The sequence below is a fragment of the Periplaneta americana genome, chromosome 2 (genome assembly GCF_040183065.1).
Source record: "Periplaneta americana isolate PAMFEO1 chromosome 2, P.americana_PAMFEO1_priV1, whole genome shotgun sequence".
In the NCBI taxonomy this organism is placed as follows: domain Eukaryota; kingdom Metazoa; phylum Arthropoda; class Insecta; order Blattodea; family Blattidae; genus Periplaneta; species Periplaneta americana.
The window spans coordinates 23747488-23760502 of NC_091118.1; the positions used below are offsets into that span (position 1 = coordinate 23747488).

General features: G+C 34.3%; 1 protein-coding gene across 3 annotated transcripts in view; it reads right to left on the bottom strand.

The window, feature by feature from the left end:
* Nucleotides 1–5980: 5980 nt before the first annotated feature.
* Nucleotides 5981–13015, bottom strand: part of LOC138716260 (uncharacterized) — a 31959-nt gene continuing 24924 nt past the window's right edge. For 2 of the 3 annotated variants that reach the window (XM_069849166.1, XM_069849152.1), the window contains 2 exons: nt 11558–11620; nt 5981–11383 (listed from right to left, as the gene is read on the bottom strand). In XM_069849166.1, coding sequence (XP_069705267.1) covers nt 11201–11383; nt 11558–11620 — 246 coding nt within the window. In that variant the 3' untranslated portion in view covers nt 5981–11200. The remainder of the gene's footprint in view (nt 11384–11557; nt 11621–13015) is intronic. The other variant, XM_069849160.1, reaches the window with a different exon arrangement.

A 13015-nucleotide genomic window follows, 5' to 3' on the forward strand; every position in this document is an offset into this window, starting at 1 on the left:
TTTCACAGGAACTTTCCTCTATTCAAACAATATTCCTGTAGACAGGTACCTTTTTTACTCCTCAAAAATTTAAATCCTCTGATTCATCAGTACCAGAACAAATTCATAAACATTTTTTGATTGTTTATTTTATGATGCTTTATCAATCGCTATGATTATCTAGTATCTGGATGAGGTGATAATTAGGGAGCGGATTTTTATGTGCTAAAAAATTTAAATATATTTATTTTTTTATGTGCTAAAAAGTACAAAAATATTTGCTAAAAATAAAAAAAATATATTTTTTTTTTAAATATGACAAAAATACCTTACTTAGCTTGGAAAAAAAAAATGTTACTAGGTACTCACCAACCACACTTGAGTGCTAGTAGTTGGCCGAGAATTGCAGTGAACAATAAATTCTCCATCACAAATGCTTGCCGATTATCTCTGAACAACGACTTATACTGTGAAAACGATCTTTCCACTTCACAGGACGTCAGACGTGCATATTTAAAAAGAGGAATGTCACAAACACAAACACCGTCAGTTTCACCTATAGGCACACCCTCCAATACTTGAGCAACTTTACACATCTTTTTATATCCACTGTTTTTCCCAAACACTTTCTGGAATTTGTCCCTTAGTACTTGTACTTCTGAACCTGGTAGCGAGTCTAGTTTAATTTTCACGGCACGCACCTCCCTGTTTCAGACAACAGGTTTTTGGATGTTTCGAGTTTTTTATGGTGTCACACAAAAAGCTTAGATTTGCTAATAGGAAAGCCAAATCGTTTTTTAAACAACCATCTTTCAGTATATCTTGAAGGATATCGGTTGACGAAGCCCGATAACAGGGAATCACAACAAGACGTATTGCCTTACTTGATAGACATGAGCGAGAGGTGAGAGATTTGTTTAAATTAAATAATGTTCATACCCGAGCTCTTATCTGTTGTGTTTCACAAACAAAGCGTGGAATGAAATCATCTTCAGCAACAACAAACATTCCTAATTATGTGTTGCAAGATCTCTCCTCCTTGTCCATGTTAATTTATTCTCTAATAATAACACTGATATGCTGCCTAGAAGTTCTCAGAGCTTGAGGTGATACTATTACAAAAATGGATCACGGATACACCACACAGCGTTTAGAAACACCAAGCAACCAAGAATTCTTAAAAAGATAACGTACTTCTGAGTGACATAATTGATTTAGTTTTAGAAATATTTAAAAGTTCTTGTAAAAAAATTATTTAAGTAAAAAACTCAAAGATTTATGTGTTTATAATAGATTTCCTGAAAATATGTATTTACATAATTTTTTTTGTGAAAATATGTGTTTTTATGTGAAATAAAATTTGGGTTTTATACTTGAAACGTCATGTTCGGAATTTTTTACTTTGTTAATCGTGTTTTATCACACATAAAAATAATATTTAATTACATAGGAATCCGCTCCTTAATAATAACTATAACAAACTCTTCATTTTTCTTACAGCTGTAATAATTTCTCTCACAGGAACTTTCCTCTACTTAAACAGTATTCCTGTAGACAGGTACCTTTTTACTCCTCAAAAATTTATTAAATAAATCCTCTGATTCATCAGTACCAGAACAAATTCATAAACATTTTTTTTATTGTTTATTTTATGATGCTTTATCAACCGCTATGATTATCTAGTATCTGGACGAGGTGATAATGCCAGCACTAAAAGTTACCCAGCATTTGTTCTTAATCGGTTGAGGGAAAACCTCAACCAGGTAACTTGTCCCAACCAGGTTCTGAACCCTGATCCACTCGTTTCGCAGTCAGACATGCTAACCGTTATTCCACAGTGGTGGACTTCATCAATATTGATATTAACAGATTCAATAAAGAAATCCTTAAATATCTGATGTGCAATGTTTATTTTAGATTTTTAGAACCTCCTGTTTCAGATTTGATTAATCTCAACATTCAATTATTAGCATATCATCCTCTAACTTTGCACATCTAATTTTTTCCTTATAATATTTCTTATCATTGCAATACAAATGTTTAACTCTGTCCAAATTAGTTGTTTGAAGAATAATATTTAGTGTCAATAAATTATTTCTCATATCTTGTAATGGAGAATTAAACCAATTTGCAGATTTTCTGCTATTATTATATCTATCAGATTTTTTATTTACTACAATAATTGGAAAACAATTTTCAAATACATTAAGAATTGCATTAAGAGAGAATGTACCACCTCTCTCTCTGCCAGCACCATGATAAATTTGTTATCTTTAATGTTCTATTTTTAAATGACTATAAACTGCAGAGAAATTATTTTATTTTTTTCACAATACACTTTGCCAAGAAAATGACATTTTTCAGAGCAATAACTTAAAAAAAAAATTATATACAAACTTTATTAATTTTTGTTTTTAGTTTTCACATAACCTTAACTTTTTCTAGCCTTATATTCCCTTTATTCTGAAACTATCCATCCTATAGCATTGAAATCTTTACAGTGTATGTTTTATATGTGTGTATGTGTGTGTGTGTGTGTGTCTATATATATATATATATATATATATATATATATATATATATATATATATATATTTATTTATTTATTTCAATTCCTACCATTATTATCAAAGCTACAAATGATGTTTCATCTTTTACAGATATATCAAAAAAGGGGTCATTATTAAAAAAATTGTTGCCATTACACATTTTTAAGATACTGCTCTAAAAAAATGTAATTTTGTTGACAAGGGATGTAACTGAATAATTTCAAGGAAAAAATTGTTCCGGGGCTGGGTATCGATCCCGGCACCTCTGGTTGAACGTATCAGCACTCTACCAACTGAGCTACCCGGGAACTCCACCCGACACCGTCTCAACTTTTCCCTTTATATCCACACAACTTGCGTGGGCTGACGAAACGCCAGAGACCCACATTGAGTGCACACAATCTCTGTGTGACTTGGAATTGTGGTTTTCTGTCAACATACACAGTGACGTATACATTATGCAAATCTAGTCTTTCAGGTAAAGCAGATTTGAATAATTTCAAGGGAAAAATTGTTCCTGGGCCTGGTACGTTCAACCAGAGGCCTCGGGATCAATACTCGGCCCCGGAACAATTTTTCCCTTGAAATTATTCAAATCTGCTTTACAGGGAGCTTCACCTGAAAGACTAGATTTGCAAGGGATGTTACTGTATGTGAAAAAAAAAAATATATTGCTCTAGAGTTTATAAGTCTTTGAAAAATGAAACACAAAAAATGACAAATTTAACATGGCAAAGATAGGAGGTACCTTCTCCTCTTAAAGAAACTATCAAATTGATTATCTACATCGCAATATTCATTTATAAAATAATTAAAATAGAAAAAAATTCACAAATTTGTATTTTAAAATTATTCATATTCACATAATTAAATTGCCTTCTAAAAATGAAATCAGTCTAGTTACAATCCAGATCTGAATCCACACTTCCAGTCCACTATGATCAGCTAATATGAGTTCAAACATTAAATCTGATATTTAAACTTCACAATATCAATACAAGATTGTTGTCTGTAAGCTTGCCATCTGTGTAATATCCATATAATCTCAATAAATTTAGAAACGTGCTATTTGCAGATCATGTACTATACATTAAAATTAATATTCTATGTTCCATTTTACTAAAATATAATAAAATTGCTTTAAATTTAGTAAAGGACGAATCTAAATTACTTTCAGGTGAGCAATACATAAAATTGCTTAAAACAATTAAATTCAGGTTCTTTATGCAAATAGCAACGATTTCTAAACTTTGTTCAACACAATATAACTCATGTTGTTAAATGTTATGTTTTATTTAACGACGCTCGCAACTGCAGAGGTTATATCAGCATCACCAGATGTGCCGGAATTTTGTCCTGCAGGAGTTCTTTTACATGCCAGTAAATCTACTGACATGAGCCTGTCGCATTTAAGCACACTTAAATGCCATCGACCTGGCCCGGGATCGAACCCGCAACCTTGGGCATAGAAGGCCAGCGCTATACCCACTTGCCAACCAGGTCGACTAACTCATGTCAATTTTCCAAAAATCCATATATTAAAATTCAATAAACTAACACCACCATTTTTTAAGGTATTAAACAAACTGATATTATAAAAGTTTACTTCTTTACATAGCCAATGCTTGGGTGAACTACAGTATTTTAGAATTTCTTTTCAGTAAGCATTTCCCCTTCACCACTAGTTTTGTTATTGATATTTTCATTTGAGTTACCAGTAGTAGCACCAATGTCACATTTATTGTTACCTATGGTGTTATTGGATTCATGTTCATTTTGTTGATTGACATGTTTCATTAATAGGTCCATATACTAGGTCTTGTGTATGCTCCTTGCAACAAAACAAGTGAACATTTGAATAATATACGAGGGGGATCCAGGAAATAACGACCGTTTTGTTGTAATAATTAAAAAAAAATATTTATTTGAAAAAACAAAGTCTGTTACATAACTGAAGCTTCCTTTACTTCTCTACATGATCACCACCTACATTTAAACATTTGTCGTATCTGTTCACTAGCTTTAGAATTCCCGTGTTATACTCCTCTGCCGCCAGTTCATTAAGCCAGGTGTTCACTGTCTTCTTCAACTCTTCATCACTTCCAAAACGCGTACCACCCAGAAAGTCTTTCAGCTTAGTGAAAAGGTGAAAATCGCTAGGAGCAAGGTCTGGACTATAGGGCGGATGATCAAAGATTTGCCACCGAATTGATCCAGCAATTCTCGAGTTGAAGCAACAGTGTGCGGGCGGGCGGGCGTTGTCGTGAAGAAGCACAACTCCTCTCGAAAGCATTCCTCGCCTCTTGTTTTGGATGGCTCGCCGTAGTTTTCGTAAAGTCTCACAATAACGATTTGCATTGATCGTAGTGCCTTTTGGCATGAACTCCAGCAAAAGAACACCTTTGCGATCCCAAAAGACAGTAGCCATGACTTTTTGTGTTGAGAGAATCTGTTTGAATTTTCTCGGTTTCTTGGGTGATGAGGGATGATGCCACTGACGTGATTGGCGCTTGGTCTCTGGGGTGTTGTGAGACACCCAGGTCCCATCACCAGTCACAATTTGATCAAGAAAGATGTCTCCATCTGTGTGATATCGCATCAAGAATGTCAATGCTGAGGCCATTCTCTGAGTTTTGTGTTGGTCACTCAGTTGCCGTGGAACCCATCGTGCACAGATTTTGTGGTAGCCAAGATGTTGCGACACAATTTCACCAAGCAAAGAACGAGAAATGTCAGGAAAGGCAATATGCAATTCGTCGAGTGATGTGCGCTTGTCTTGCAAGATTCTGTCGTTCACTTTAGTCTTCAGGTCTTCTGTGATGAGTGATGGGCGTCCGGGTCGAGTTTCATCGTGGACATTTGTTCGCCCATTGTTGAACATTTCGCACCATTTTCTCACATTTCTTTCATTCATTACAGTATCACCATACATTTCTTTCAATTGCCAGTAAATTTCTGCAGGTTTCAAATGTCGGGCATTCAAAAATCGAATCACACTCCTCACCTCACAGTCGGCGGGATTATCAATCACGTCGTTCATTTTGAAGTAACACAAAATGCACAATGGCGACTTGTTGCAACCAGTACTCACAACATTATGAGAACACATGTTAAGGAAGCCAGTTGACCTTCAAACAAGGAAGGGGAGTCAGCTGCGCGGCGGTATGCGCGAACGGTCCTTATTTCCTGGATCCCCTTCGTAATATTACAAGATTTATAACACTTTATTGTGAAATGTGTAAGTCATATCTTTATTTTGAAAATTATTATAAATATATAACACATTATTTTGAACTAGGTATTATTTATTTGTATTTAAATTCAATTATTATTATTATTTAAATAATACAAATATAATGAAAGATAAAAGATAACGTAAAAGCAAAATACAGTAATAATAACAAAAACATACACATTCTTCTCCATAAAAGTTCCAAATCACTTAAACTGCATTGGAAATATAATTGTATATTGTATATTTATTGTCATCAAAATTATATACAACTGTAAGTAATGTCAATAATTGTGGTGGATGATTCCTTGAGTAAAAAGCAACAAAAAAAGTCAAATACCATTTTGCTATATTTTGAATAGTTTTTCACAAAAACGTGCATTTTAAAATACGTGAATTATGAGAACTTACAACGCTGCGCCCTACAACAAGCTGGGAGCTGTGTTGCTCTGAACAAACCCCTCCACCTGGGTTGTTGAAGGTCATGTCATCTTGCCATGTACATTGCATTTAAACTCGTAACAAACAATACAGATGATATACCATTTAAATTTTGTGTTTAAACTGTGTTAGATAACGGAGAATGGACACTGCTTGTTTCAAGTTAATGAAAATCTTGGACAATTTAAAATAAACTCTATAACCTAATTTTGATTAAATGTTCAGAGAACACAGGAAATAAGACATGCTTCTTTCTAACTAAATGGTTAAAATTAAGAAGTATTTCTACACTCCCATTTCAATTTGAATATCCTAGAGATCGTGAACAGTAATGGTGCATATTTCACGTTATAAAAACAAAATTTTAAAACTCTAAAGGAAAAAATAAAAATATGATATGCTTATTTTATGTTGAAGTAACGAACAAAATTAAAATTGTAACTGGAAACAAGTAAAGAGATAGGTTTGGAAGTAAATCCCGAAAAGACAAAGTATATGATTATGTCTCGTGACCAGAATATTGTACGAAATGGAAATATAAGAATTGGAAATTTATCTTTTGAAGAGGTGGAGAAGTTCAAATATCTTGGAGCAACAGTAACAAATATAAATGATACTTGGGAGGAAATTAAACACAGAATAAATATGGGAAATGCGTGTTATTATTCGGTTGAAAAGCTTTTATCATCCAGTCTGCTGTCAAAAAATCTGAAAGTTAGAATTTATAAAACAGTTATATTACCGGTTGTTCTTTATGGTTGTGAAACTTGGACTCTCACTTTGAGAGGAACATAGGTTAAGGGTGTTTGAGAATAAGGTGCTTAGGAAAATATCTGGGACTAAGAGGGATGACGTTACAGGAGAATGGAGAAAGTTACACAACACAGAACTGCATGCATTGTATTCTTCACTTGACGTAACTAGGAACATTAAATCCAGACGTTTGAGATGGGCAGGGCATGTAGCACGTATCGGCGAATCCAGAAATGCATATAGAGTGTTAGTCGGGAGGCCAGAGGGAAAAAGACCTTTAGGGAGGCCGAGACGTAGATGGGAAGATAATATTAAAATGGATTTGAGGGAAGTGGGATATGATGATAGTGGATTAATCTTGCTCAGGATAGGGACCAATGGCGGGCTTATGTGAGGGCGGCAATGAACCTCCGGGTTCCTTAAAAGCCAGTAAGTAAGTAATGTTACAAAACAAGTGTATATGTTATAGTTTATTACATGTGTAAATGTTATAAAACTCACTATGTTTGTTTCATACCTTTTATGAATGTAATAACAGTGTAACATTATAAACGAGTTTCATACGCTACTTTTTTGTACGACAGCATTATAAAACAATATTAATAAAGAAATAACATCAGATTTGTAATGATGGGTAGTTTGATATCATGGTCTATGAAGAAAGAGGTTGCTATGACAACAATGATGTATTAAATATTATAGCACTGGCAAATCGTTTCATAGTGTTAACTTTATGGCACAAGTTATGCTTTCTTAATAAAATTCATGACATTTTAGTTTCATGGTAATATTTTACGGCACTAGTACAATAATGTGGCATATTAAGCACAATTTTCACTAACGATAATAGTAATATGCGTTACAAGAGCGGTATGTTGAAGTTTTCATGTTCGAGGAAAAGTTTGAAAAAGCGAAACGTAGTTGAGCTTTTTTAATTTCTGAGAATTGAAAGAAAACATACCGCTCGTGTATCGTACATTATTTTGTGCGAAGATCATTTATTACATACCTGAAAGAGGAATTTCTAATTAGTTGCAATGAAATCTCCATGTTGGTTTCTGTTCAATGACGGCAAATTTGGAAAACAAAAATATCTATCTTCAACAGTGTTGCTTTAAAATGTTTTCTGTGTTTACTATACTCCAGCAGGCCGTGATATATTTGTCTGCCTTTTTTTTTCCCCAGTCTATAAATGCGAACTTAAAACAAACTGTAAGGTTATGTAATGATTTACAGTTTACTTAATTTTTGCAAATATTTAAAAACAATAATTAACAGTGCAATTTAGGTGAAATTGCAGTGGTAAGTTTCCAATTTATAATTATTACTATATTGAACGTCTCTAAAAATAATATGTTAAAAGCCTAAAGCAGTAAAATCAATATGTCACTTAAGCGGTAAGAAGAGGGAAATTGTTGTGTGTGTTAGGTTGGGAATACTGAATGTGGAATTTTAGACTTTCTGCAGATTGGTTTTGTGCGGAAACCAAGCAAATATGCATGATGTCGCACAAAGACTGTTCATAATGCTGGGGTACAAACAATTTTATTTTCAAACTCTTCGACTTAATTTTAATTATATATTCGGTGAACACAACCAAGAAGAAAAGCTTATTTTACACTATAAAAACGTAATTAATGATTAAAAGAAATCTCCTTCCGTCATACTACGAGCATTTTCTTCAGCCAGTCAGAAATAGTTACCTCCCACTGCAAGTTTTAAAGTAGTAATCAGTCTCGCTGTCTCATCCATTCATTCTTTGCATACACAAACTGCGTCTGTCCAGACAGCTTTACAGTGTTGTCACAGCTCTGTACGGTTTAAAATTTCTTTGTGGAACGTAAACTTCCATTGGTTTGGATCAAATTTCTGCACATATAAAGGACAAAACTAAAATTCTTTCAATCATTTATCATCACGATGCACTTCTCTCTTAAACTGACTGAGCATATTGGGAACTAAATCAATGTCTTTCCCAAAATACGCTATGAAATGTTTCATATAAAATAATTTTTTTCTCGAAAAGAAGGCCCAATGGAGCAAAATTGTATTAAACTTTCTTGTTTTAAATAACTCAAGGAATAACCGCTTGAAATTAATGACATTCACACTGTACACTCCATACTACATATAATCATTCTAGTTATTTTCCATACGTCTCCTCTTCTATTTTTTTAACCTCCAAATTCCAAATCTCCTTCACAATAGTCCCATCATTTCTCCCCTGTCGTTAACTTTTGTATATTCTTCCTGTCTCCATATGATTTTCATTTCTTTGTAATCTATTCATGATTTTAAACTATTTAAGGGGTTAGGTACAGCTTACAGGAGTACAATTTTGGAAATATTCAGCATTTTTTTCCCTCCATTACTGTATCATATACAATGAAAATTAGCATGTGTAAAATACTGTCCTTCTGCTATATGAAAAAATAAAAATATTGTTACTAGGTAAAGGTAAAGGTATCCCCGTAACATGCCATGAAGGCACTTGGGGGGCATGGAGGTAGAGCCCCATGCTTTCCATGACCTCGGCACTAGAATGAGGTGGTGTGGTCGGCACCACGCTCTGACCGCCTTTTACCCCCGGGAAAGACCCGGTACTCAATTTTATAGGAGGCTGAGTGAACCTCGGGGCCGTTCTGAAAGTTTGGCAACGAGAAAAAATCCTGTCACCACCTGGGATCGAACCACGGACCTTCCAGTCCGTAGTCAGCTGCTCTACCAACTGAGCTACCCGGCCGCCCAAAATATTGTTACCACTTAAAAAAAATTAAATTTTATTTTTTTTTTTTCAAAATTCAGTTCAGTGTTGAAGTGTTGTTCAGTGATGAAGCATTTCCCACATAACTCAAAAACTATCCAACATTCTGCAATGAAATTTTTTGTGTGTATTTATGCATGTCATATCTACAATATGATGCAAGATCACTTCTCTACCTTTGATAGATTGTCTGATAAAAATAAATTCGTTTTAAAAAATGGTCAAATATCAGTATTTTCTTTTAGCACAAAATAAAAAAAAAAATTATTTATTAAGGAATGTAGTCGAAAGAGCATGATATCGTAAACATGAGTTTCAGCAATAAAATAAAAGGGAGAGAACATGAAAAAGTTAACAAGTTTATGAGTTGTGAGGTAAACGCTTCATCACTGCAGTAAAATGCCACCATTTTGAATTAAAAATATATATATAAATAATTTTTTTTAACTCGTAAAAATATTTTTTTCATATAGCAGAAGGACAGTGTTTTACACATACCAATTTTCATTATTGTACAAGATACAGTGGGTGGCCTGGTAGCTCAGTTGGTAGAGCAACTGGCTATGGACTGAAAGGTCCAGGATTAGATCCCAGGTGGTGACAGGATTTTTTCTCATTGCCAAACTTCCAGAATGGCCCCAAGATTCACTCAGCCTCCTATAAAATTGAGTACCGGGTCTTTCCCGGGGGTAAAAGGCAGTCAGAGCGTGGTGCCGACCACACCACCTCATTCTAGTGCCGAGGTCATGGAAAGCATGGGACTCTACCTCCATGCCCCCCCAAGTGCCTTCATGGCATGTGACGGGGATACCTTTACCTTTTACAAGATACAGTAATGGAGGGAAAAAATGTTGAATATTTCCAAAAATTTTACTGCTGTAAGCTGTACCTAATCCCTTAAACTGCTAACATTTATGCTTTATATATTTTTAAGCTTATGGAATTAATACATTCTAATAAGAACAATTTTTATCGAAATAGTGATTTTCATTATTACAATACGTATTTTAAGGATAATTTTAATATTCCAGCACATCGATTGGCAAGTTTCAACAAGATGTAAATGGTCTATGGTTTAAAAATGTATTTATTTTATTGGGTTATTTTACGACGCTGTATCAACATCTAGGTTATTTAGCGTCTGAATGAAACGAAGGTGATAATGCCGATGAAATGAGTCCGGGGTCCAGCACCGAAAGTTACCCAGCATTTGCTCATATTGGGTTGAGGGAAAACCCTGGAAAAAAACCTCAACCAGGTAACTTGCCCCAACCAGGATTCGAACCCGGGCCACCTGGTTTCGCGGCCAGATGCTCTGACCGTTACTCCACAGGTGTGGACTGGCTTAAAAATATATAATGGTTTGCCTCATGAAATTAAAAATACGAATGATGTAAGATATTTTAAAAGATACATCGAAAAAATTTTAACAAACCTCTGTCCCTACAATTTAGATTAAATATGTGTGGGTTTACATTGGTGCTAACCTATTGTAATTTTATCTATTATTGTTTTTCCATTCTTTCTTTGATAAGTCCTATGGTTTTTTATTTTGTGGAGAAAGAAGAAGACATACATAAGAATAAAAAAACAAATTACCATTCTCAAATGCTCTTTCTTTGCTTGCAGTTCCTCTTTTAGTTTTCTCAGTTCTTCTTCTTTACCCTATAATTAAAAACAAATCTAGATGAGAAGAAGCTCAGATAAATATGTGTTAACTTGAATAAAAACATGACTAACATTATGATGATATGATGATGCACAAAAAAATATACAACGACTGAATAGAACTCGGAAAACTCCCTCATAACTGTAACAATATTAACAGATCACACTTACTTCGTCCTGCTGGCGACTCATCTCTCGTTCTTGCCTGAGCTTTGCCAGCTCTTCCACATAACTCTGCAATAAAAACAATTCTGCGTTAGAGGAAGCTTATTTAGTAAGATGATAATCTGACTTGAAGCTAAGGGTTTCATGACGAAAACAACCTGATGGCCCAGTGTAAAACATCAGGAATACAGACAGTGGCTACAGGTGCCAACGTTGTATGTTTAAGTAGAAACTTGAACATAAAACCATTCCAGTTCATCTATCCAATACAAGGGGAATTGACGGCACTGGATGTGATCCATGGAACAGCTCAGCATCTTCATAATAATATCAATGAACTTTTCCAGTGAAGGTGCAATTTTTTATATCAGCAGGAGTATAAGTTTCTGTTGTAGTGTCAGCAATATCAGGAGACATTTTTAATGTCATCACAGTCTAATATACAGGGTGTAACAACTTTAATGTTTAGAATTTCTGGAACATGTTCCCTGACACGTTCTACGTCGATTAAACCTAACATACCTATATCCAAAGTTCTATAGATTTGGAGTATTTGTACCCCAAAGTTATATTTTTTAGTTTAATTTTATCGCTGAATACTGAAAGAAGTAACACCAATTTCCGAAAGTGACATGTCTATGTCATTATTTTTATTAGTACCATATTACATTTTAATATCAACTACTTGTGAGTATGAAAGAAGCAGTGCAAAGTTGAAAAAAAATGTCCTTAAGATTCCAAACACTGTACTTCTTGAAATTTGCCAATAGGCACGTGAAAATACCTGTGCACTAGGAATCCTACGATTTGGGAACCGTGCTTGATATGCCAAAACAGCTGCTGTTGCATTGCCATCACACAGTCCATACACATAAACTATGTCGGCGTATTCCTGATGTGTGTACACAAAAGGCGTGTTTTAATGGTCAAAACTCAATAAAAAGACTAGTCACAATACGGTTTATTTTTCTCACAACTGTTATTTTAAACTGTTGTCTGTTTCGTTTTCTTAGCAACCTAACCAATTTTAATTTAATTTCTCTTAAAAGTAAAATTTCCTTCATTCACTGCTTTTCAAATGTTTCTTATGTATCTCTACTTAGTAATGCCGTAAAACAGGCCTTGTATAAACGGTATAATGCTTGGAGCTGCAAGAAGTTCTATTTTTTCCAGCTCTGTTATCTCTGTAACCTCTCAATTTCGGATATAGGTATGTTAGGTTTAATCAACGTAGAATGTGTCAGGGAACATGTTCCAGAAATTCTAAACATTAAAGTTGTTACACCCTGTATATAGTCACGAAGCTTAATACTTACTAAATATGCAAACATAAACAGTTGAAATATGCATGCATAGATAGTTGCTCACCACTAGGATCGCTACTATCGCCTCATCACAGACTCTTTCCCTAGCAGACCATAAAATGTATTGTACTTTCGATATCGTGTTCTTTTGAAAAAATTA